The following is a 27503-nucleotide window of genomic DNA, read 5'->3' as shown; positions in this document are numbered from 1 at the left end:
CCTGTTTTGTACTTTTAATATTACCTAATAACATTACTATTTGTGAAGTCAATGCATTTTACTTTCTGAGAATGAGTAATGATTATGTTATAAACAAGTGACTCCCAAAGAATGCAAATTTTATTTGAAAATTATACTCTAGCTTAAAGAAACTTTAAATCTCCAGTTTGGTTTTACTCTAAGGATCAAGTTCCTTCATGCTGTATTCATTTGGCCAATGATTTAGACATAGATTTAAAAGTGATTTGCTACATTTAGCCAATGGTAATAGTTCACAGCACATTTATCATCCATTGTTATTTCAGAAGTTGTTGAAAACCTGGTTACAAATGATAATTCACCTAACATACCAGAGGCAATTGATAGACTCTTCAGCGACATAGCAAATATCAACAGGGAGTCTATGGCTGAAATAACAGACATTCAGGTTAGTATAAAAATAATTCTGTTTATGATAAGTTTTGATGATTCTTCATTTTAACCAATGTATTATATAGGTAAAAAAGTAGTCTTCATGCTTAACCATTGCTAAACATATAAAAATCTACTTTTGGATGTTCACACCTAATTTAGGGGGAAAAATTTTAGAAACCAATGGGAAAATATGTGCTTGTTTAATATTTATTATTTATTTATTAGCAATGTTATTTATTATTAATATTTATTAACCTCTCCAGGCTTCAGTTTTCTCACCTGTTAAATGATACTAGTAATACCCACCTCCAAGTGTTGTTATGAATAGTAAACAAAATAACATATATAAGGTCCTGGGCACATACTAGTTCTCTTTTCCTTCCCTTTGCAGCAAAGTAGTGGAGCCACCCAGTAGTGGAGAACTCAGTTGACTATAAGCCTTCAGAAGTGCTTTTTTTGGGGGTAATTTTCTAATGTTTAAATGAAGGTCTGTTACTTACTTAATATGGAAGTTGTCTTGAGGCTTGAAACACTTTTGAGAATATTTACCTTGGGCAAATACTTCCATTTTGGTGACTACTTATATGGAAAGGTGAGAGGAAAGTTTACTGTAAATCTCTCTTCCTCTTTATATATATATGTATCCATATATGTATATATGTGTTTATGTATATATAAATACCTTTATTTAGAAGTAATTTACATACCATGCAATTCACCCATTTCAAGTATACAATTCAATAGTTTTTAGTATTTCACAGAGTTGTTGTGCACCTATCACCACAGTTAGTTAATTTTAGAATATTTTCATCACCTCAAAAAGAAACCGCACACCCATTCACAAACACTCTCCATTTCCTCCCATCCTCTTCCCTCCCTCACCCTCAGCCCTAGGCAACCACTAATCTACTTTTGGTCTCTATGGTTTTGCCTAATGAGGACATTTTATATAAATAGAATCATACAATGTGTGGTTTACTGACTGTTTTCACTTAGCAAGATGTTTTCAAAGTTCATCCATATTGTTGCATGTATTTGTACTTCATACATTTTTATGACTGAATAATATCCCATTGTATGGATATACCATATTTTGTTTGTCCATTCATCTATTCATGAACGTTTTCATTGCTTCCACCTTTTGGCTATTATGAATAATGCTGCTATAAATACTCATGTACAGATTTTTATGTTTTCATTTTTCTTAGGTTTGTACCTAAGAATGAAATTGCTGGGCCATGTGTTAACTCTAAACTTTTTTTTTTTTTTTTACTTTTTTTAAATTTTAAGTTCTAGGGTGCATGTGCACAACGGGCAGGTTTGTTACATATGTATACATGTGCCATGTTGGTTTGCTGCTGCCAGATTGTTTTCCAAAGTGGCCGCACCATTTTACATTCCCACTAGCAATATAAGAGGGATCCAGTTGGCTGGGCACGGTGACTCACGCCTGTAATCCCAGCACTTTGGGACGCCGAGGCGGGCAAATCACAAGGTCAGGAGATCGAGACCATCCTGGCTAACACAGTGAAACCCTGTCTCTACTAAAAATACAAAAATTAGCCGGGCATGGTGGCAGGCGCCTGTAGTCCCAGCTACTTGGGAGGCTGAGGCAGGAGAATGGCGTGAACCCAGAAGGCGGAGCTTGCAGTGAGCCGAGATTGCACCACTGCACTCCAGCCTGGGTGACAGAGCGAGACTCCGTCTCAAAAAAAAAAAAAAAAAAAAAAAAGAGGGATAGAGGGATCCAGTTTTTCCACCTCCTTGCTGACATTTGTCATTATTTGTCTTTTTGATTATAGTCATTCTAGTGGGTATGAAGTGTTATCTCATTGTGTTTTTTATTGTGGTAAAATACACATAACACAAAATTTACCATCTTAACTATCTTTAGGTGTATAGTTCCCTTGTGTTAAGTATGTTCACATTGTGCAGCTATTATCCAGAACCCTTTTCATCTTGCAAAACTGAAACTCTATATCCATTAAACAACTCCCCCTTGCCCTCTAAAATTCTTACGAATTTTGGGATCAGCTTGTCAACCACCATTCTACTTTCTGTCTCTATAAATTTGACTACTCTCAGTACCTCATGTAAGTGGAATCATGTAATAATTGTCTTTTTGTGGCTGGTTTATTTCTCTTAGTATAATGTCTTCAAGGTTCATTCATGTTGCAGCATGTGTCAGAATTTCCTTCCTTTTTAAGACTGAATAATCCATTGTATGTGTGTACCACATTTTGTTTATCCATTCATTTGTTGATGGACACTTGGGTTGCATCTACCTTTTGCCTATTGTGAATAACGTTGCTATGAGCATTGGTATGGAAATTTCTGTTCAAGTCCCTGCATTTAATTCTTTTGGATATATACCCAGAATTGGAATTGCTGTATCATATGGCAATTCTGTTTTTAATTTTTTGAGGAACCACCATACTGTTTTCCATAGCAACTATACCATTTTACATTTCTATTAATAGTGAACAAGGGTACCAGTTTCTTCACATTATCACCAATACTTGTTGTTCTGTTTTTTTATTGATAGTAGTCATCCTAGTGACTGTGAGGTGGTATCTCAGTTTTTGTTTTTGTTTTGTTTTTTTCTTTTAAGACAATCACACTCTGTTGCCCAGGCTGGAGTGCAGTGTCAGGATCTCAGTTCACTGCAACCTCTGCCTCCTGGTTTGAAGCAGTTCTCGTGCCTCAGCCACCCAAGTAGCTGGGATTACAGGCAGGCACCACCACACCTGGCTAATTTTTGTGTTTTTAGTAGAGATGTGTTTTTGCCATGTTGGCCAGGCTGGTTTCGAACTCCTGGCCTCAAGAGATCCACCCACCTCGGCCTCCCAAAGTGCTGGGATTACAGGTGTGAGCCACTGTGCCCGGTGGTAAGTCTCTTTTTAGATCATAACCTCTTACTGTACTTAGCTGTTAGTGAAAACAAATTATAAGATTCCAAGAGTTTGGGTTTGTTTGTTTGTTTGTTTGTTTTTTGAGACTGTGTCTTGGTCTGGAGTGCAGTTGCATGATCTCGGCTCACTGCATCCTCGACCTCCTGGGCTCAAGTGATCCCCCTCAGCCCTCCGAGTAGCTGGGACTGCAGGCATGTGCCACCATAACCCAGCTAATTTTTTGTACTTTTCATAGAGATGGGGTTTCTCCGTGTTGCACAGGCTAGTCTTGAACTCCTGAGCTCAAGCAATCTGCCCTCTTTGGCCTCCCAGTGTTAGAACTACAGGCATGAGCCATAAGAGTTTGGTCTTATTTTTGAAGAAGATCTGCTTGGTTTTGGAAATGCCTTGAATTTATTTTCTTTCTGGAAAGTCTAATCTTCATATTATTTACTTCTGTTTGCAGCATGTATTTACTATGCTTATCATTATACATTTATGTAAACCTAAGACAAAACCTGCCACATCTTAGGTGCTTAATATATATGTGTTGAATAAATATGTTTTGTGATTATGAAGTATTTACAGTCATAGTTTATCTTATCCTTTCTAACACAATATGAGAAAATACAAGAATTTATTTAAAATCATAAAGTAACATAACTTCACAGAAAGTTTAAAAAAATGGATACAAAATCACATGCAAACACACCACTTCAATATAACTACTATTATTTTAATGTATTTTCTTTAATAGTTTTACAGTTTAAATGTTATTTAGCTATAATTATACTGTACATGTAATATTTCTGGCATCATAAAAGGCAATTTGCTCTGTTTTCCCAACATTTTAAAATAAACATTTTCAAACAGAAAAGTTGAAAGAATATTACACTGGACACCTATGTAACAGCCACTTACATTCTACAGTTGTAAACATTTTACCATATTTGCTTCATCACATATACATTTGTCCATTAGCGCATCTTATTTTTTGGGTGCATTTTAAAGTGAGTTGCTGACAACAGTACATTTCCCCCCTAAATGTTTTAGTGTGCATATCATTAACTAGAATCCAATATTTTATTGAAGTTCTTCTTTGGGGTAAGATTTGCATATGTACAACTTTCTGTACATACAGTTTTGTATCTTTCCTTCTTTCCTTTTTCACTAGACATGTAATAAATATTTTCCCGTGTTAAAAACATAGTTTTCATGACCACTATTTTATTTTATTTTTGTTTTTATTTTTATTTTTTTGAGGCAGAGTCTCGCTCTGTCGCCCAGGCTGGAGTGCAGTGGCATGATCTCGGCTCACTGCAACCTCCGCCTCTCAGGTTTAAGTGATTCTTCTGCCTCAGCCTCCCGAGTAGCTGAGACTACAGGTATGCACCACCACACCTGGCTATTTTTTTTTTTTTTTGTATTTTTAGTAGAGACGGGGTTTCACCACGTTGGCCAGGCTGGTCTCGAACTCTTGACCTCAAGTGATCCACCTGCCTCGGCCTCCCAGAGTGCTGGGATTACAGGCGTGAGCCACCATGTCTGGCCATGACCACTATTTTAAATGGATGAATACTATTCCATCAAGGAAGGTTATAATAATTCACCTATTTCTTTATTATTGGATATTTATATTGTTTCTCATATTGTTCCTCATTTTTCACTGTTATAAATAATGATATGAAGAACACTATTAAGTGCAAAGATTATCCCCCCACACATTTTCGTCTATTTCTTAGGATAAAGTCTCAAAAGGGCAACTATTGGGACAAAAGATATGAACTTTATTTGTTTATTTATTTATTTACTTATTTATTTATTTTTATTGAGACGGAGTCTCGCTCTGTCTCGCCCAGGCTGGAGTGCAGTGGCATGATCTTGGCTCACTGCAACCTCCGCCTCCTGGGGTCAAGTAATTCTCATGCCTCAGCCTCCCGAGTAGCTGGGATTACAGGCACCTGCTACCACGCACGACTAATTTTTGTATTTTTCAGTAGAGATGGGGTTTGACCATGTTGGCCAGGCTGGTCTCGAACACCTGACCTCAGGCAATCCGACCGCCTTGGCCTCCCAAAGTGCTGGGATTACAGGCGTGAGCCACCGCACCCAGGCGAACATTTTTATATGTTGCCAAATTGCTTTCCAAAATGCTGAAACAGGTAGCTTCTTTAAGCTATTTAGTCTGGATGCTCATTTCCCATCATAATATGTCAAATCATTTGTCCTTCTGGGTAATTTGGAGTGCAGTTATTAACTCCATGTGTTTTTAGTGATACAAATGAAATAATACTTAGTATGAAAGTCAGCCGGGTGTGGTGGCTCATGCCTGTAATCCCAGCACTTTGGGAGGTCGAGGCGGGTGGATCACCTGAGGTCAGGAGTTCGAGACCAGTCTGGCCTACATGGTGAAACCCCATCTCAAGTAAAAATACAAAAATTAGCCAGGCATTATGGTGGGTGCCTGTAATCCCAGCTACTTGGGAGGCTGAGGTGGGAGAATCACTTGAACCCGGGAGGTGGTGGTTGCAGTGAGCCGAGATCATGCCATTGCACTCCAGCTTGGGCAACAAAATGAGACTCTGTCTCCAAAAAAAAAAAAAAAAAAAAAAAGAAGTCATCATTTGATCAACTGTGGCATTGAGGATACTATGTGATGGAGATGGACATGATAATTAGCCCCAGAATAATAAGTGAAATGACAACCATGCTGCATTAGGCCGTTTGCATTGCTATAAAGGAAATACCTGAGGCTGGGTAATTGATAAGGAAAAGAAGTTTATTTGGCTCATGGTTCTGCAGATCATATAAGAAGCATGGCACTGGCATCTGCTTCCAGTGAGGGCCTCTGGAAGTTTCCAATCATGTTGGAAGGGGAAAGGGAGCAGGCATCACATGATGAGAGAGGAGGAAAGAGAAAGGAGGAGGTACCAGGCTCTTTTTTAAAAATCAGATCTTGCAGTAACTAATAGACTGAGAACTCACTCATTACTGTGAGGACAGCACCAAGACAATGAGGGATCCATCCCCGTGACCCTAGTACCTCCCATCAGCCCCACCTCCAACATTGGGGATCAAATTTTGATATGAGATTCCCAGGGGAAAAATATCCAAACTATATCACATGTTAAATAAATCATCTGTTTAAACTGAAGCTCATCAGAAAAATGTGAAATGGTAAGTGAGAAAAGTGGCATGGAAGAAAAGACTTAAAACTAACATACATTTTGTACCACTTCTGTGCATAAATTGGGTTAAAGAAAAGAAATAAAACAAAGAATAAATGATACAAAGTAATATAATTAATTGCCAAATTGTATACAACTTAATGAATATATGAATTCAGAGAAGAAAGAACAACGTAGACTGTAATGGTTGCTGAAAGCTTCATTTATGTTGTTGGTGAGACTGAAATGGATTTGAGTTACATAAAAACAAAGGGAGGAGGTATATCAGGTGAAGGTATATCAATAGTATGAATAAACACACATCGATAGGAATGAACAAGTTGTGTTCAGGAAACAGATAATTACTCTAACAGTGGGTAAGTTTTTGGGGGGAGAGGTAGAATGGGACTAGATTATGGAGGGCCTGGAAATGACCCACAATAGTTATATAAGCATACAACATTCAAGAATGAAAATACCGTTGGAGGTGGCCAGTGTTTTAACTAACTAAGGAAATGTTTCTCTTTGACCAGATTGAAGAAATGGCAGTAAACCTATGGAACTGGGCACTTACCATAGGAGGAGGTTGGCCTGTAAATGAAGAGCAGAAAATTAGATGTATGTATACATATTGTGACATGTATTATGAGGCGTGTTCTTACTATATATTGGGTAGTATTCCTGCAGTTTAAATAATGTTTTGACCCGTTCTTAGATAGAGATTTGTTAAAAGACAAACAAAACAACCCAGGAACAATGGTTTCTCAAGCAAATGGCCTCCCTCAGTTTTATGATTTTTTTTTCAGAGGTTAGCTCCTTATTAACAAATGTTTAAAGATATCACTGCAAGAAATAGTCAGGAGGTGAACAACAAAGATGATTAAAAGGTGGGACAGTGAGAACTTAAAGAAATGTTAAAGGACATGGATTATTTCTCATGGAGATGATCAAAATCTTCAGGGTTCCGAAGGACCATCAAATAGTAGTTTCCCCTCTATTAATAATAGAATAAGTGTTGCCATATGACATATTCAGATTTTAAAAAGTGTAAAGAATAGTTTCCTCAGGAGGTGGATTGATAAACATTGGAATGAGTTACTGAGAAATTATAGAAATGATTTCTACCTGTGAGAGCAAACAACAAGAACAAAAAACCAAAAATCTCAAACTAAACTCATCTTCTTGGATGCTTTGAATGTGGTCCACTGTCTGGCAATGTTCTAGCGCTTTAGCTAAATGGGCAAAGTCTAGTGTGCTGACAGTTAGTGATTTTCGACAGGCATAGTGACAGCAAATGCATTTATGGGAAGTATATTGCCAGTTATAAAGGATACATTGAAGTAACATACCAAAGGGTGAACCTCTGGACTGCTTGACATTGTAAAGACAAATGACTTTTGTCTGTATGCAACAAATATAATTTACTACTAACTATTTATCTTTGTGAATATGAACAAAACTGTATACAACTTCAGTGTAGATATAGGGTAATTGTGCTTAATATAATCAAGAATATACTTGCTCATGAGTCCACTCTATTAGCATGTTTAGAGAACAGTTCTAGCTCTTTAACTCTTAGATAAATTGATATCATTGCTCCCAGGAGCCTCAGATCCGGTAGTTATGGGGAGGTAAGAGCTAGGAATTTATCAGTGGAAGAAACTTAGTACACAGGTGAACCGTGTGATATTAAAGTGCGTTAATTCTTAACTCCTACCATTCTGCATATGAAGAAGTATTGCTTTAGCTGTTTACTGCTTATCAAATAGGGATATGGTAGATGAAGTGGGTGTCACAGCCTCTTCCCAAGTACTGTCTCATTTCTTTTTTTCTTTTTCTTTTTTTTTTTAAGGGACGGCAAGGGGTGAGGGCAGAACCACACAGTGTTGATGGGGTTAGGGCCGGGGAGATGAGAGAGCTAGGGAAGAGAAGAGAGACTGTTAAAAAAAAAGGGGGGGGCTGTAAGAGGAAAAATACTAAATGGGTGGGGAAAGTGGAGAAAAAAGGGGAAAGCAAGAAGAGGAGAAAGGCAAGAGGGGAGAGAAGAAGAGGGAGAAGCAAGAGATAAGAGAAGAAAAGGGAAGGATAAGAGAGGGGACAAGAGACAGTAAAGAAGAGAGTCCCATGTACTGTCTCATTTCACGTAGCAGTTCTTAATCAGATATTTGGGTGCTTGTTATGTGTATCATACTTTTTTTGATACAGTGGAGAATAGATTATCAGTGCAGGAGGCCTCCAAACTAAAATAATTTTATTTCAAAAATATGTTTATTGGAATATATTTTGTTTCCTTAAAAACAAATGTAGTGTGCCTGGATGTGATGAAATAAATAAGTCATGAAGATTTATAAGCTATAATTCTTTATTATTTGGAGGAATTATGGAACAATGAACAGGAAAGTCAGAAGTAGATGAATGACTTGTAAGTTTTAGTTTTAGACCTGTTGCATTTGAGATGACAATAAGGTTGGAGATGTGAGACTAGAGCTTATGAGAAAGGTCAGGACTGAGCCTACAGATTTGGCAATGATTTACACAGAGGTGGTAGTTGAAGACAGAAGAGTAGTTGAGTTCTTTGAGGAAAAAAATAAAGAGCAGTGGTTCTTAAATATTGGTATAAATCAGAATCAGGCTGGTAGTGGTGGCTCACGCCTATAATCCCAGCACTTTGGGAGGCCTAGGTGAGTGGATCACCTGAGATCAGGAGTTCAAGACCAGCCTGGCCAACGTAGTGAAACCCCGTCTCTATTAAAAATACAAAAATTAGTCGGGCATGGTGGTGTGTGCCTGTAATCCCAGCTACTTGGGAGGCTGAAGCAGGAGAATCACTTGAACCCTGGAGGCGGAGGTTGCAGTGAGCTGAGATCACACCATTGCACTCCATCCTGGGCGACAAGAGTGAAACTCCATCCCTCCCCCTCCCCCCAAAAAATCAGAATCACCTGTGAAGGCTGTGAAAAATACAGATGCCCAGGCCCTTCCATTGGTGGTTTTGATTCATTTAGGTTCAGGATGAAACCTGGGCATGTCTATAATTTGAAAAAATGTCTCAGGAATTCTCATGCACACCAAAATTTAAGAATCAGTGGTATTGAGAGAAGAACAAAGTAGTGAGATTTTAACTCTGAATCTACCAGCTTCAAAGTTAAAATAAAAAGAATAAGGATAGATGACCAAAAGGAACAGTCAAAAAATTCTACAGGAGGTTGGCCAGGCGCAGTGGCTCACGCCTGTAATCCCAGCACTTTGGGAGGCTGAGGCAGGCGGATCACGAGGTCAGGAGATCGAGACCATCCTGGCTAACATGGTGAAACCCCGTCTCTACTAAAAATACAAAAAATTAACCGGGCGTAGTGGCGGGCGCCTGTAGTCCCAGCTACTCGGGAGGCTGAGGCAGGAGAATGGCGTGAACCCGGGAGGCGGAGCTTGCAGTGAGCTGAGATTGCGCCACTGCACTCCAGCCTGGGCGACAGAGCCAGACTCCGTCTCAAAAAAAAAAAAAAAAAAAAATATGAAAAATTAGCCAGGCGTGGTGGTGGGCTCCTGTGGTCCCAGCTGCTCAGGAGGCCGAGGCAGGAGAATGGCGTGAACCTGGGAGGCGGAGCTTGCAGCGAGCCGAGATTGCGCCACTGCACTCCAGCCTGGGCAACAGAGCAAGACTCCCTCTCAAAAAAACAAAAAAAAATTCGACAGGAGATTTATTAGTCATTTATTGAGTGCATTCTCCGTATAGGGTTCTCGTACCATGTTATAGTACATAGTAAATGAAAGGGAAAAGGTAAGATACCAGAACAAAGATACCAATCTTAAATTATGCTTGAGGATTTCGGAAGGAATAGTTTAAAGCTAGATAAACAATAATTTAAAAATTTATAAATGTCAGAGGGTATAACCCCGTGTTTATCTAAAGTCAATTCAATTTCAGGCTGTGGGTAGAGCAGAGTAAAGCCGATGTTCAAAGGTATCAGTCACCAATTATGTAACCAAGATGTTTATAATATAGAGAGGTCAAGAACAGGCTGGTGAGAAGACAAGATGGAGCAACAGCAACAAAGAAAACATCTTTATATGGAAGTAGCATTCTGTTTCATCCTCAGCTGCCTTTGGCTTGAAGACTTATTGGTGATAACTATAAACAGCTGGATTACGAATGTCAGGATTGGAGCAGACAAAGTTCTTAGACTAAGATATTTCCCACACAAGGACCAGGATATTTCAGGCCAAGGGGGTAATTTTTTTTTTTTTTTGAGACAGGATCTGGCTCTGTCACCCAGGTTGGAGTGCAGTGGTGCAATATTGACTCACTGCAACCCCTGCCTCCTGGGCTCAGGTCAACCTCCTACCTCAGCTTCCCGAGTAGCTGGGACTACAAGGCATGTGGCATCACACCTTACTAATTTTTGTATTTTTTGTAGATACAGGTTTTGCCATGTTGCTTAGGCTGGTCTGAAACTCCAAGGGAGTAATATTTTTCAAAAAGGTTATGGCCATTTTGAAATGTTGCTATGAAGTTAAGGAAGGTGATCTTTGGGAGTGCAGTTTTAGTAAAGTGGTAAGGATGCAAAACAGATTGTGGACATTTAAGGAGATGAGTGGGTAGCAAGACAGTAGAGCTAGTAGACAGACTTTTCAATTCAAGAAGCTTGTCAATCAAAGGAAGAGGAGAAATGGGATGCAAGCTTGAAGCATAGTGGGGTTAGTTGATTTTTTTTTTCAAGGTAAGGAGATGGGTACGTTTGAAGGTAGAGAAGAAGGAATAAGTTGAGAGGGAGGTACTCAAGATACTTTTAGAAAGGGGCAATAATTGAGAGATCAGAGTCTTTGAAAATACTGAAGGATTAGCAAACTTTGGAACTTTGGAATAAAGAAAGGGAACATTTTCTTTTTCTTTTCTTTATTTTATTTTATTTTGTTTTATTTTATTTTATTTTACTTTAAGTTCTGGGATACGTGTGCAGAACACGCAGGCTTGTTACATAGGTGTACATGTGCCATGGTGATTTGCTGCACCTATCAGCCTGTCATCTAGGTTTTAAGCCCCGCATGCATTAGGTATTCGTCCTAATGCTCTCCCTCCCTTTGCCCCCACCCGCTGACAGGCCCGGGTATGTGATGTTCCCATCCCTTGTCCATGTGTTCTCATTGTTCAACTCCCACTTATGAGTGAGAACATTTAGTGTTTGGTTTTCTGTTCCTGTGTTAGTTTGCTGACAGTGATGGTTTCCAGTTTCATCCATGTCCCCGCAAAGGACATGCACTCCTTCTTTTGTATGTCTGCATAGTATTCCATGGTGTATATGTGCCACATTTTCTTTATCCAGTCTATCATTGATGAGCATTTGGGTTGGTTCCAAGTCTTTGCTGTTGTAAATAGTGCTGCAATAAACATGCGTGTGCCTGTGTCTTTATAGAAGAATGATTTATAATCCTTTGGGTGTATACTCAGTAATGGGATTGCTGGGTCGAAATGGTATTTCTGGTTCTAGAAACCAGAGGAATCGCCACATTGTCTTCTACAATGGTTGAACTAATTTACACTCCCACCAACAGTGTAAAAGCGTTCCTATTTCTCCGCATCCTCACCAGCATCTCTTGTTTCTGACTTTTTAATGATCAGCATTCTAACTGGAGTGAGATGGTACCTCACTGTGGTTTTCATTTGCATTTCTCTAATGACCAGTGATGATGAGCTTTTTTTATATGTTTTTTTTGGCCTCAAAAATGTCTTCTTTTGAGAAGTGGCTGTTCATATCCTTCGCCTACTTTTTGATGGGGTTGTTTGTTTTTTTCTTGTAAATTTGTTTTAAGTTCCTTGTAGATTCTGGATATTAGACCTTTGTCAGACGGATAGATGGCAAAAATTTTCTCCCATTCTGTAGGTTGCCTGTTCACCCTGATGATAGTTTCTTTTCCTGTGCAGAAGCTCTTTAGTTTAATTAGATCCCATTTTTCAATTTTGGCTTTTGCTGCAATTGCTTTTGGTGTTTTAGTCATGAAGTCTTTGCCCATGCCCATGTCTTGAATGGTATTGCCTACATTTTCTTCTAGGGTTTTTATGGTTTTAGGTCTTATGTTTAAGTCTTTAATCCATGTTGAGTTAATTTTTTTATAAGGTGTAAGGAAAGGATCCAGTTTCTGTTTTCTGCATATGGCTAGCCAGTTTTCCCAACACATTTATTAAATAGGGAATCCTTCCCCCATTGCTTTTTTTTTGTCAAGTTTGTTGAAGATCGGATGTTTGTAGATGGGTGGTGTTATTTCTGAAGCCTCTGTTCTGTTCCATTGGTGTATATATATTTGTTTTGGTACCAGTATCATGCTGTTTTGGTTACTGTAGCCTTGTAGTATAGTTTGAAGTCAGGTAGTGTGATGCCTCCAGTTTTGTTCTTTTTGCTTAGGATTGTCTTGGCTACACGGGCTCTTTTCTGGTTCCATATGAAATTTAAAGTAGTTTTTTCTAGTTCTGTGAAGAAAGTCAGTGGTAGCTCGATGGGAATAGCATTGAATCTATAAATTACTTTGGGCAGTATGGCCATTTTCACGATATTAATCTTTCCTATCCATGAGCATGGAATTTTTTTCCATTTGTTTGTGTCCTCTCTTATTTCCTTGAGCAGTGGTTTGTAGTTCTCCTTGAAGAGATCCTTCACATTCCTTGTAAGTTGCATTCCTAGGTATTTTATTCTCTGTGTAGCAGTTGTGAATGGGAGTTCACTCATGATTTGGCTGTCTGCTTGTCTATTATTGGTGTATGGCAATGCTTGTGATTTTTACATATTGATTTTATATCCTGAGACTTTGCTGAAGTTGCTTATCAGCTTAGGGAGTTTTTGGGCTGAGACGATGGGATTGTCTAAATATACAATTATGTCATCTGCAAACACAGACAATTTGACTTCCTCTCTTCCTAATTGAATACACTTTATTTCTTTCTCTTGCCTGATTGCCCTGGCCAGAACTTTCAATACTGTGTTGAATGGGAGTAGTGAGAGAGGGCATTCTTGTCTTGTGCCAGTTTTCCACAGGAAAGCTTCCAGCTTTTGCCCATTCAGTATGATATTGGCTATGGGTTTGTCATAAATAGCTCTTATTATTTTGAGATATGAGAGTTTTTAGCATGAAATGGTTTTGAATTTTATTGAAGGCCTTTTCTGCATCTATTGAGATAATCATGTGGTTTTTGTCATTGGTTCTGTTTATGCAACGGATTACGTTTACTGATTTGCCTATGTTGAACCAGCCTTGCATCCCAGGGATGAAGCTGACTTGATCGTGGTAGGTAAGCTTTTTGATGTGCTGCTGGATTCGATTTGCCAGTATTTTATTGAGGATTTTTGCATTGATGTTCATCAGGGATATTGGCCTGAAATTTTCTTTTCTGTTGTGTCTCTGCCAGGTTTTGGTATCAGGATGATGCTGGCCTCATAAAATCAGTTAGGGAGGAGTCCCTTTTTTTCTATTGATTGGAATAGTTTCAGAAGGAATGGTACCAGCCCCTCTTTGTACCTCTGGTAGGATTCAGCTGTGAATCTGTCTGGTCCTGGGATTTTTTTTTTTGGTTGGTAGGCTATTAATTACTGTCTCAATTTCAGAACTTGTTAGTGGTCTATTCAGGGATTCGACATCTTCTGGTTTTGTCTTGGGAGAGTGTATGCGTCCAGGAATTTATCCATTTCTTCTAGATTTTCTAGTTTATTTGTGTATAGGTGTTTATAGTATTCTCTGATGGTAGTCTGTATTTCTGTGGGATCAGTGGTGATAGCCCCTTTATCATTTTTATTGTCTAATTGATTCTTCTCTCTTTTCCACTTTATTAATCTGGTTAGCGGTGTATCTGTTTGCTTAATCTTTTCAGAAAATCAGCTCCTGGATTCAGTGATTTTTTTGAAGGGTTTTCTGTGTCTCTATCTCCTTCAGTTCTGCTCTGATCTTAGTTATTTCTTGTCTTCTGGTGGCTTTTGAATTTGTTTGCTCTTGCTTCTCTAGTTCTTTTAATTGTGATGTTCGGGTGTTGATTTCAGATCTTTCCAGCTTTCCGATGTGGGCATTTAGTGCTGTAAATTTCCCACTTAACACTGCTTTAGCTGTGTCCCAGAGATTCTGGTATGTTGTCTCTTTGTTCTCATTGGTTTCAAAGAACTTCACTATTTCTGCCTTAATTTCGTTATTTACCCAGTAGTCATTCAGGAACAGGTTGTTCAATTTCCATGTAGTTGTGCGGTTTTGAGTGAGTTTCTTAATCCTGAGTTCTAATTTGATTGCACTGTGTTCTGAGAGACTGTTTTGATTTCCGTTCTTTTGCATTTGCTGAGGAGTGTTTTACTTCCAATTATGTGGTCGATTTTAGAATAAGTGCTATATGGTGCTGAGAAGAATGTATATTCTGTTGATTTGAGGTGGAGAGTTCTGTATATGTCTATTAGGTCTGCTTTCTCCAGAGCTGAGTTCAAGTCCTGAATATCCTTGTTAATTTTCTGTCTCGTTGATCTGTCTAATATTGACAGTGGGGTGTTAAAATCTCCCACTATTATTATGTGGGAGTTTAAGTCTCTTTGTAGGTCTCTAAGAACTTGCTTTATGAATCTGGGTGCCCCTGTATTGGGTGCATATATATTTAGGATAGTTAGCTCTTCTTGTTGAATTGATCCCTTTACCATTATGTAATGCCCTTCTTTGTCTCTTTTGATCTTTGTTGGTTTAAAGTGTGTTTTATCAGACTAGGATTGCAACCCCTGCTTTTTTTGTTTTCCATTTGCTTGGTAGATCTTCCTCCATCCGTTTATTTCGAGCCTATGTGTGTCTCTGTGTGTGAGATGGTTCTCCTGAATACAGCACACTGATGGGTCTTGACTCTTTATCCAATTTGCTGGTCTGTGTCTTTTAATTGGAGCATTTAGCCCATTTACATTTAAGGTTAATATTGTTATGTGTGAATTTGATCCTGTCATCATGATGCTAGCTGGTTATTTTGCTCGTTAATTGATGCAGTTTCTTCATAGTGTCATTGGTCTTTATATTTTGGTATGTTTTTGCCGTGGCTGTTACTGGTTTTTCCTTTCCATATTTAGTGCTTCCTTCAGGAGCTCTTGTAAGGCAGGCCTGGTGGTTACAAAATCCAACAGCATTTGCTTGTTTGGAAATCTCTTTTTCTTGTGAAGCTTATTTTGGCTGGATATGAAATTCTGGGTTGAAAATTCGTTTCTTTTCTTTTCTTTTTTTTTTTTTTGAGATGGCATCTCGCTCTGTCACCCATGCTGGAGTGCAGTGGCATGATCTCGGCTCACTGCAACCTCTGCCTCCCGGGTTTGAGTGATTCTTCTGCCTCAGCCTCCCGAGTAGCTGAGACTACAGGTGTGTGCCACCATGCCCAGCTAATTTTTTTTTGTATTTTTAGTGTAGAAAGGGTTTCACTGTATTCGCCAGGCTGGTCTCGAACTCCTGACCTCGTGATCCACCCACCTCGGCCTCCCAAAGTGCTGGGATTACAGGTGTGAGCCACTGCACCCTGCTGAAAATTCTTTTCTTTAAAAATGTTGAATATTGGCCCCCACTGTCTTCTGGCTTGTAGGATTTCTGCAGAGAGATCCACTGTTATTCTGATGGGCTTCCCTTTGTGGGTAACCTGACCTTTCTCTCTGGCTGCCCTTAATATATTTTCCTTCATTTCAACCTTGGAGAATCTGATGATTATGTGTCTTGGGGTTGCTCTTCTTGAGGAGTATCTTAGTGGTGTTCTCCATATTTCCTGAATTTGAATGTTGGCTTGCCTTGCCAGGTTGGGGAAGTTCTCCTGGATAATATCCTGAATTGTGTTTTTCAGTTTGGTTCCATTCTCCCTGTCACTTTCAGGTACACCAATCAATCATATGTTTGGTCTTTTCACATAGTCCCATATTTCTTGGAGGCTTTGTTTGTTCCTTTTCACTCTTTTTTCTCTAATCTTGTCTTCACGCCTTATTTCAGTAAGTTGGTCTTCAACGGTCTTCAATCTCTGACATCCTTTCTTCGCTTGATTGATTTGGCTGTTGATACGTGTGTATGCTTCACGAAGTTCTCCTGCTGTTTTTCAGCTCATCAGTTCATTTATGCTCCTCTCTAAACTGGTTATTCTAGTTAGCAGTTCCTGTAACCTTTTATCAAGGTTCTTAGCTTCCTTGCATTGGGTAGAACATGCTCCTTTAGCTCAGAGGAATTTGTTATACCCACCTTCTGGAGCCTACTTCTGTCAATTTGTCAAACTCATTCTCCATGCAGTTTTGTGCCCTTGCTGGAGAGGAGTTGCGATCATTTTCAGGGGAAGAGGCATTCTGGTTTTTGGAATTTTCAGCATTTTTGCACTGGTTTTTCCTCATCTTCGTGGATTTATCTACCTTTTTGATCTTTGAGGCTGATGATCTTTGGATGGGGTTTTTGTGTGGGGGTCCTTTTTGTTGATGTTGATGTTGTTGCTTTCCATTTGTTAGTTTTTCTTTTAAGAGTCAGGCCCCTCTTCTGCAGGTCTGCTGCAGTTTGCTGGAGGTCCACTCCAGACCCTGTTCACCTGGTTATCACTAGTGGAGGCTGCAGAACAGCAAAGATTGCTGCCTGCTCCTTCCTCTGGAAACTTTGTCCCAGCGGGGCACCAGCCTAATGCCAGCTGGAGCTTTTCTGTATGAGGTTTTTCTCGACCCCTGTTGGGAGGTCTCTCCCAGTCAGGAGGCACGGGGGTCAGGGACCCACTTGAGGAGGCAGAGTCTGTTCCTTGGCAGAGCTTGAGTGCTGTGCTGGGAGAATCCTCCTTGTTAGGATCAGCTGCTCTCTTCAGAGCCGGCAGGCAGGAAAGTTTAAGTTCACTGAAGCTGTGCCCACAGACGCCCCTTCCCCCAGGTGCTCTCTCCCAGGGTGATGGGAGTTGTATCTATAAGCCCCTGACTGGGGCTGCTACCTTTCTTTCAGAGATGCCCTGCCCAGTGAGGAGGAATCTAGAGAAGCAGTCTGGCCACAGCCGCTTTGTCTCACTGTGTTGAGTTCTGCCCAGTCCGAACTTCCCGTCTTCTTTTTTTTTTTTTTTTTTGAGTTGGAGTTGTGTTCTTATTGCCCAGGCTGGAATGCAATGGCATGATCTCAACTCACTGCAACTTCCGCCTCCCAGGTTGAAGAGACTTTCCTGCCTCAGTCTCTCTAGTAGCTGGGATTACAGGTATGCACCACCACTCCCAGCTAATTTTTTTTTTTTTTTTTTACTGGGGATGTGGTTACACCATGTTGGTCAGGCTGGTCTTGAACTCCTGAGCTCAGGTGATTTACCCACCTCAGCCTCTTAAAGTGTTGGGATTACAGGTGTGAGCCACCATGCCCAGCCAAAAAGAAACATTTTCAAAAATTTTCAAAACTGGAAATTCAAGTCAGTATAAATATATGATTAGTAATTATTTTACCAAAAGTGTTTTTTAGAATGAATTAATTTTGTTAAGTGATGAATAAATTTTACACTTTATGATGGGCAATAAAAATCTGACCATTTCAATTACCCTGTAATTTCCGCTAGACAAATCTCTTTTTCAAAGGACTATTAATTAGAAGTGGTGTTAGCATAGGTAGAATGGCTGCTGACATCTAACATAAAGGTGACTAGTTCATTTATTTGTGAAGCTGTTTTTTAAAACTTGAATATGTTTTATGCTGAAATAAACTAGAGAAATAAAGAGGTTATAATTATTCAAACTTCCCTATTTTCAGGGAAAATGAGTTATATAATGAAGTAGTCTGTATTTTCTAAATTATACTTTAAGAACTGTTATGACATCTACAGAAAAGAGTATGTTTAGGCCAGGTGTGGTGGCTCACACTTATAATCCCAGCACTTTGGGAGGCTGAGGTGGGAGGATTGCTTGAGCCCAGGAATTTGAGGCTGCAGTGAGCTATGATCATGCCACTGTATTCTAGCTTGGGTGAGTGACAGAGCGAGACCCCCTCTCTACAGAAAAAAATATATATATATTTAGAAAGTTTCACATTTTAGGAGAGAAATCAAAAACTATTCTGATGTCCAGAGATTTTGTCAGATGTTGAACAGCTTTAGGTCAATTGAATTTAGAATTATTTTTCTGTTAACATGGTATACACAAGAGCATCATGTGGAATCAGGTATTTTTAGTGAGTCTTTGGGACTTAAGACCTTAAGAAATTAAAATTTAAGTATTAAATATCTCTCTGGGCTGGGTGTGGTGGCTCACACCTGTAATCCCAGCACTTTGGGAGGCCGAGGCTGGTGGATCACCTGAGGTCAGGAGTTCAAGACCAGCCTGGTCAACGTGGTGAGTCCCCGTCTCTACTAAAAATACAAAAATTAGCTGGGCGTGGTGGCGCATGCCTGTAATCCCAGCTACTCGGGAGGCTGAGGCAGGGGAATCACTGGAACCCAGGAGGTGGAGGCTGTAGTGAGCCAAGATCATGCGTCACTGCACTCCATCCTGGGCGACAGAGTGAGACTCCATCTCAAAAATAAATAAATAAATAAATCTCTTACTGAAACATTCAGTAAATGATTCATTTAATAAGTTTTAGGTCATTTACTTTTGAAAATTGATTTTTGTAAAAGGCCTTTACAATTTTTATTTTTAATAACAACAAAACTGGCTTCCTTCAATTGTCTTTTCTCTTTGGTGTATATAAAAGGAGAATGAATGTTTTGTGTTTATCATTGTCTAATTACTGTTTTGCAGTACATTATGTTGCTTGCAAGTTGCTGAGTATGTGTGAAGCCTCATTTGCCTCAGAACAAAGTATTCAACGACTGATTATGGTAAGTCTTAATTTAGGAGAAAGTGGAGATGAAATGAGATGGTTGTTACTTCTATGAAAATGGTAAAAGTTAGTGTGAAACTGGAAGGGGGTTGAATCTTTTAGTGCTATCCTTTTTTGATGGTGTTCCTTTTCAGTGTTCCTTTTATAATGGTATATTTACTGCAGTTAAAGTTCTCAGAATACTGTAGTAATTACGGTGGTTCAGTGAACCAAATACTGAACTTATAATTCTGGGTTGATGATTTATTTTTTACTTTTCTCATCTCTAACTTGATAGAGTAACTGTTTCTTCATCTAAGGGAATGGTAATACTTAGTTCTAAATGAGTTTTTCAAATGAAAAATTTGAAGCACTAAGTAAATAAGGAAAAGGGTACAGGATTTGAAGTCTCAAGACCTAGGTTAGGTCTGCCACTTACTAGCTATGTGACATTGGAAGATTACTTAGTTTTCTCTTTTGTAAAATGAAAATAGTAATATCTACCTTAGAGTGTTATAGAGTTAAAATTAGAGTTTTTGTGAAAAATGCTTTGTAAACTATAAAATATATGTGTAAATACATAGTGGTAGAATTTGTCCATGTAAAATGCTATGACAACAGTCTGATAAATCCTGTATCATATATAATATGATAAAACTGAGTTGAATGCAGGGTTCACCTTGTGTGTTTTCCTTCTTTCAAAGATTGTAGCCACTCCAATGCCTTCACACAGTTATATTTTGTCCAGCTTTTAGGGTTGTTTAGAGTGGGACAGTCAGTTTGAATTGAGCTATTCCATCATGGCTGAAGGTGGAAGTCTTCCTCTTGCATTTCTGTTATTTAAAAGATTTTTTCCTTATAATTTTTATTTTGAGAGGGAGTCACCCTGGCTGGAATGCAGTGGTGCGATCTGGGCTCGCTGCAACCTCCATCTCCTGGGTTCAAGCAATTCTCCTGCCTCAGCCTCCCGAGTAGCTGGGATTACAGGCATGCGCCACCACACCTAGCTAATTTTTGTATTTTTAGTAGAGACAGGGTTTCACCATGTTGGTCAGGCTGGTCTTGAACTCCTGATCTCAGGTGATCTGCTCACCTCGGCCTCCCAAAGTGCTGGGATTACAGGCATGAGCCACTGCGCCTGGCCTAAAAGATTAATTTTTTAAACATTTATTTCCACCCCCCAAAATACAAATGTATGTTTATGTAAAATTAAGTTGTTCAGAAAAGTAATTAAAGTAATAAAAAGTGATTTTATGCTCCATCTATCTGTTCTCTCTTTTTTTTTTTTTTTTGACAGGATCTCACTCTGTTGCCCAGGCTGGAGTGCAGTGGTGTGATCTCGGCTCACTGCAGCCTCCACCTCTCAGGTTCAAGCAGTTCTCCTGCCTCAGCTTCCCGAGTAACTGGGATTACAGGTGTTTGCCACCATGCCCAGCTAATTTTTTTTTTTTTTTAAGTAGAGACAGGGTTTCACCATGTTGGCCAGGCTGGTCTCGAACTCCTGACCTCAAGTGATCCACCCGCCCCGGCCTCCCAAAGTGCTGGGATTACAGGAGTGAGCCACCACACTCAGCCGTATCTGTTCTCTTGCTCCTTAGCGGCAAATACATTTTTTTAGTGGAAAAATATTTTTCCTAGTGTTTTAAAATATTTTATTATGTAAAAAAGCTCAAACATATATAAAACAAGTAAGACAGTACAATGATTCCCTCCATTTACCCATCACTCAGTTAGAGTAATCATCAACTCATGGCCACTCTTGTTTCTTCTATATCTCCTCAAATAGCAAACTCCTGGCCCCACTGGATTATTTTTATTATTTTTTATTTTTTTGAGATAGAGTCTCGCTCTGTCACTCAGGCTGGAGTGCAGTGGCACGATCTCAGCTCACTGTAACCCCTGCGTCCTGGGTTCAAGTGATTCTCCTGCCTCAGCCTCCCGAGTAGCTGGGATTACAGGCGCCCACCACCACATCCAGCTAATTTTTGTGTTTTTAGTAGAGATGGGGTTTCACCATGTTGGCCAGGCTGGTCACGAACTCCTGAGCTCAGGTGATCCGCCCACCTTGGCCTCCCAAAGTTCTGGGATTACAGGCATGAGCCACCGCGCCTGGCCAACCCACTGGATTATTTGCAAGCAAATTCAACATGTATAATTTTGCCCATAAATATTTCCGTGTGTGTTTCTAAAAGACAATGTATTTTTTTTCAGCTTGTAAATGCTTAATTTTTTTAAACATAGAGGATGCTTGGTGGTGTATATGTGGCCATTTGATGTTTTTATGACTAAGAGAGTTCAATCTCTTATAAATGTAAATGTACCCCTACACATTTATTTATTTATTTATTTTCTATTTTTTCCATAAATTATTGGGGTACAGGTAGTATTTGGTTACGTAAGTTCTTCTTCTTTTTTTTTTTTTTTTTCTTGAGATGGAGTCTCACTCTGTCGCCCAGGCTGGAGTGCAGTGGCATGATCTTGGCTCACTGCAACCTCTGCCACCTGGGTTCAAGCAATTCTCCTGCCTCAGCCTCCTGAGAAGCTGGGATTACAGGCCACTGCACCCGGCTAATTTTTGTATTTTTAGTAGAGACGGAGTTTTACCATCTTGGCCAGGCTGGTCTTGAACTCCTGACCTCGTGATCTACCTACCTTGGCCTCCCAAAGTGCTGGGATTACAGGTGTGAGCCACTGCATCCGGCCATGAGTAAGTTCTTTAGCGGTGATTTGTGAGATTTTGGTGCACCCATCACCCAAGCAGTATACAAGGCATCGTATTTGTAGTCTTTTATCCCTTGCCCCCCTCCCACTCTTCCCTCCAAATCCCCAAAGTCCATTGTATCATTTTTATGTCTTTGCATCCTCGTAGCTTAGCTCCCACATGTCAGTGAGAACATACGATGTTTGATTTTCCATTCCTGAGTTACTTCACTTAGAATAATAGTCTCCAATCTCATCCAGGTCACTGCAAATTCTGTTAATTCATTCCTTTTTATGGCTGCACAGTATTCAGTTATATATATATACCACAGTTTTTTTTATCCACTTGTTGATTGATGGGCATTTAGGTTGGTTCCACGATTTTGCAATACACATGCACATGTAATTCTTATCAAAATTAAGCTTAGTCACTAAAGAAGATTCGCTATCTGAACTTTGTTCTGCAGGATTTTCACTTTTGCCATCAGGCACTGGAGCACCTGACCTCTCAAGAAGATCTGGGTCTAGTCCTTCTGATATCGTTTTTTTTCTCACTGCCATCACTGGTACACTCACTTGAACCATTTTGAGATATATGACATATCTTGAATCTTTAGCTACAGTTAAGATATTTCCTGCTGATACTTAACTTTCCTGTGGTCCAGAGTCTTATGTACTGTCCTGCTGTGATTACTCTGAGGTGACTTCAGAATGTGATCCATTTGTGACACTAATGGCACTTGAAGCAGATACTTCAAATGTGACATCATCTAGGCCTGGTATAGATGACAACTTTGCATCTACAGTATTGAGAATTGTTTCAATTTGCTGGATACCAAGATAAAGGTTTGCCAGTTTCTCCTCACTAAATGTAGAAGAGCGGTTGAGGCACTATACAGTGTGCACCACATTTTGGTTTAGAAAAGCCACCATTCTTTTCTGCTGAATAGCTGGCACCTTGATCAAGTCTACGCCTGACTCCCATGAGAGGAAGCCCATCTTTATCCATCTCCTCAGGAGGCAGGGGACCCAGGACTCACCCATGAACTCCTCCCAGATGGGGCCTGCCCAACCCTGTAATCGTGTCCCAGTGCTTCCCCACGTCCCCCAAGACAATGTATTTTTATATTCAACAAACCCAGTTCACTTTACCACACCTGATAAAACCTAACAAAGATTTCCCCAAATCAAATATCTAGTCCTCCCACCCCCTCTCCAATTGGTTTCTTAAAATCAGGACCAAAGATAATCCATACTTTGTATTTTGTTAATATTTCTGTTTTAATGAAACTACATGTTTTCTTCTCTTTTTTTAAAAAAAAAATCTGTTGAACGGATTTATTTGTTGAAGAAATGAGGTTGTCCTATAGAGTTTTCTAAATTCTGGGTTCTGGTGCTTCTTCATGGTGTCACTTAATAGTCCATTGTTTCCTTTAACCCTTGTTTTCTGTAAACTGATAATTAGATCTAGAAGCTTGTTCTGATTCAGGTTTGATTTTTGTCAGAATAATTTATAGGCAGTATGTTTCTGAATCCTTGGATTCAACCAATCACGGATTGAAAATATTACCAAAAAAGTCTTAAAAAGATAACAATACAATAAAAAATAATACAAATAAAAATACAGTATAACAACTATTCACATAGCATTTATATTGTATTAAATCATCTAGAGATGATTTATAGTACATGGGAAGATGTGTATAGGTTATATGCAAATATTACACCATTTCATGTAAGAGATTATATAATGTGTTTTTATATTTCAAAATATAAAATATTTTAAAATATATGTACAAAATTTATATAAAATATGTGTTTATAAGCAGACAAATATATACTCATATCTCCCCTCATTCCCCCATTTTCTTAGATAAATGGTAACAGTCCCTATATACTCTTCTTCACCTGATTTTTTTCTCCTCATTTAACATTATATCCTAGGGATTACTCCATAGAAATATATAGAGATATTCCTTATTTTTAATAGCTGTATTTCAATTGCTGTATGTACCTTATTATGTTCAACCAGCCTCCCTTGATGGACATTTGGGTGCTGCAATGAATTGCCTTGTGTCTATGTCTTTGCCACTTTTAAGGCTATTACTATAACCATTTCTGTTTTCACTCTCATGGTTCCCTCTATGTATCTTAGTCATATGCTTGTATCACTGTATTGGTTTGCTAGGGCTGCCATAACACAATATCACAGGTTGGTTGGCTTAAACAACAGATATTTATTTTCCCACAGTTTTGGAGGCTAGAAGTTCAAGATTAAGGTGTCAGCAAGTTTGATTTCTTCTGAGTACTCTTTACTTGGCTTGCAGATGTCTGCCTTCTTGCTGTGTCCTCTCACATGGCCTTTCCTCTGTGTGTGCTCATTTTTCGTGCCCATTTGTGTGTCCAAATTTCCTCTGGTTATAAAGATACCAGTCAGATGAGATTAGGGCCCGCCCTAATGGCCTCATTTTAATGCAATCACTTCTTAAAGCCCCTATCTGCAAATACAGTTACATTCTGAGGTGTTGGAGGTTAGGGCTACAGTGTAGGACTTTGAAGGGACATAATTCTGCTTGTAACAATAACTAATTCTTTTTTTTTTTTTTGAGACAGAGTCTCACTCTATCGCCCAAGCTGGAGTGCAGTGGCATGATCTCAGCTCACTACAACCTCCACCTTCTGGGCTCAAGCGATTCTTGTGCCTCAATCTCCTGTAGCTGGGGCTACAGGCATGCACCACCACGCCCAGCTAATTTTTTGTATTTTTAGTAGAGATGGGGTTTTGCCATATTGCCCAGGCTGGTCTCAAACTACTGAGCTCAGGCTTTCCACCCGCCTCGGCCTCCCAAAGTGCTAGGGTTACAGGCATGAGCCACCATGTCTGGCCAATAACTAATTATTGATTTATCAGCTTTATTTATGATCTATTTATTTGCTATTATGATGGATGAGGATTTATCTCATATTATATCATGTTACCTCCCCATCCCCTCTCAATTTTTGTTAGTTATATTATACTATTTTAAATTTATCTGTTGGCTGTCTTTTAAAACTTAATTATATATATTTTTATATACACACATATAATTTTTTGTATATATTTCAAAAGTATACTTTTTATTGAGACAGGGTCTTGCTCTGTCACCCAGGCTAGAGTGCAATGGCGCGATCTTGGCTCACTGCAACCTTGGCACCCCGGGCTCAAGCAATCCTCCCATCTCAGCCTCCCAAGTAGCTGGGACCACAGGTGTGCACCACCATGCCCAGCTAATTTTTTGTATTTTTAGTAGAGATGGGGGTCTCACCGTGTGGCCCAGGCTGGTCTCAAACTCCTGAGCTTAAGAAATCCGTCCACCTCGGCCTCCCAAAGTGCTGGGATTACAGGCATGAGCCACGGCACCTGGCCTAAAATAACATATACTTTTTTTTTTTTTTTGAAACAGGGTCTTGCCTGTTGCCCAGGCTGGAGTGCAGTGGCATGATCATGGCTCACTGCAGCCTTCACCTCCCAGGCTCAAGCAATCTTCCTGCCTCAGCCTCCCTAATAGCTGAGACCACAGGTGTGCACCACCATGCCCAATGAATTTTTAAATTTTTTGTAGAGACAGGGTCTTGCTACGTTATGTTGCTCAGGCCGGTCTTGAATTCCTGGCCTGAAGTCATCCTTTCACCTCAGCCTCACAAAGTGCTAGGATTACAGGCGTGAGCCACACCATGCTCAGCCCCAAGTCATATATTTAAACTTTTCTTTCTTTTTTTTTTTTAAATCAAATTTGGAGTTTATCTCTTTACTTGCTACTTTGTGAGGATATTTCCATTCTTTCTATCTCTCTTTCCCTTTAACCTTCCACCTTCTGTCACCTCTAACATTTGCATTTTGGGCTTTGTTGATCCCTAATAATGAAAACTGAAAAGGCATGTTATTGATTGTGACTATTATTTAACTCTGTGGATTATAATTTGGTATCTCTGTATGTTTCCATCTGCTAGCTCTCTCAATTCTATTTTCTCAGTTATTCTGTTTGTTGAGTGTGATGTCCTTTCATGGCATTGGTTTCCCTCAATTGTTTGGTAATTCTTGGTCATATTTGATTTGAAATTCTGTGATGATCTTCTATGAATATTGTGTCACACTGTGTACTATAACCTGAATCCAGTGACTGATGAAGAGGTAGGACTGGATGTTTTTCATTAACCTGTGTTGTCAGCCACCTAGAACTCTGTTTCTGTCCAGCCAAAGTAATTGTACTCTCTGTTCCTTTCTGGAGAGGAGGGAGGAAGATACCTTTCTTGGGGAGGCCTACTGCCTGATGTTCCTACTGTTCGCATCCAGGGCTGTTTCCACATTTTGCATTTTTGTGCATGTTGGGATATCTACCAGTTACAATACTGTGAGCTCCTTCAGTGAGACTGGAATATAAAGGTACTTAATAAACATTTGTTGGATTAATCCAAATTTTATTGCAGATGGAATTAAAAACTAGAACCCCAGTAGTCTAATGCTTATCATATGCCTTTCTTCAAGTATGTGAAGCATTAAGTTTTCAGAACTTTCTCTTCCTGTCTAAGTTACTTCAACGTTTTCTTTTAATATTTCCTCAGAAGATGTGTTTTTAAGTCTATTAATTTTTGCTATGATTTTTGTCTTTATGACCATTTCTTTTAAATTGTGGAGTTCAAAGTAGAACACAGAACTCTAACAAATGCTAACTGTTGCTTTTTGTTTTCTGTGAGTTATAAGACTGAATATGGACAGAGGATTCAATATTTTCTCCAATATTCCCCAACCAATTTGGGGGAGGTATGAATTTTTAAAAATTATTTTCTAATTTCTCTCTTCTAGATGAATATGAGAATAGGAAGAGAATGGTTGGATGCTGGAAATTTTCTAATCGCTGATGAATGTTTTCAAGCTGCTGTGGCCGTAAGTTACCATTGACTTTTAGCTGAGGCAATTATTAGTAGTAACATCTGTGGTTATTCTCATTGTTACATTGTACTGTGGTTTTATTTTCCAGAGTCTGGAGCAATTATACGTCAAATTAATTCAAAGGAGCTCCCCTGAGGCTGACTTGACCATGGAGAAGATTACTGTTGAGAGTGACCACTTCAGAGTGCTTTCTTACCAAGCAGAGTCAGTAGGTATCGTGGGCACCAGGGTCTTCCAGTGGGGCATTTTCCATATGTAAAAGTAAAAGTGATGATATATATCCTATTGGAAGAAAGTCAGATGTCACTGGCCTTTTATAGGATATTAATTTGACCTTTTTATCTCTGTTATATCTGAAGGTGATGTTACTAATGCTGATTGGAATCTATGGGGTGGCTAAGGGTGAGAAGACTGATATACAGCTAAACATCATTTTCACCCCCTTCATGTAACATCTGTCATTTATTTATGGCAGCAATCCCTACATGAAACACCTGTCTCTGTGACTCTCTCTTACATTCACAGTCTGCCTAAAATATTTGCCTGAAAAGAGCCTTCTCATTTGCAGTTGTTGTGAGTTGTCTATTGATGCTTTCTAAAAGTCTGCTGAGATCACACACTGTTTAAAGTTATACT

At 39.2% G+C, this 27503-nt stretch overlaps 1 protein-coding gene and 1 pseudogene across 2 annotated transcripts in view; one reads left to right on the top strand and one right to left on the bottom strand.

Annotated features, from left to right (window-relative positions):
• Nucleotides 1–27503, top strand: part of TEX11 (testis expressed 11) — a 383978-nt gene that overhangs the window by 32998 nt on the left and 323477 nt on the right. For both annotated transcript variants that reach the window (XM_055376139.2, XM_004064340.5), the window contains exons 3-7: nt 306–427; nt 7006–7090; nt 19177–19256; nt 26781–26861; nt 26956–27075. In XM_055376139.2, the coding sequence (XP_055232114.1) occupies nt 306–427; nt 7006–7090; nt 19177–19256; nt 26781–26861; nt 26956–27075 (488 nt within the window). The remainder of the gene's footprint in view (nt 1–305; nt 428–7005; nt 7091–19176; nt 19257–26780; nt 26862–26955; nt 27076–27503) is intronic.
• LOC109024638 (WASH complex subunit 3-like) lies at nt 19524–22946 on the bottom strand (annotated as a pseudogene).

Source organism: Gorilla gorilla, chromosome X, assembly GCF_029281585.2.
Source record: "Gorilla gorilla gorilla isolate KB3781 chromosome X, NHGRI_mGorGor1-v2.1_pri, whole genome shotgun sequence".
Taxonomy (NCBI): Eukaryota; Metazoa; Chordata; class Mammalia; order Primates; family Hominidae; genus Gorilla; species Gorilla gorilla.
Note: the sequence above shows the minus strand (reverse complement) of the source record. Positions and strands in the feature narration are given on the sequence as shown.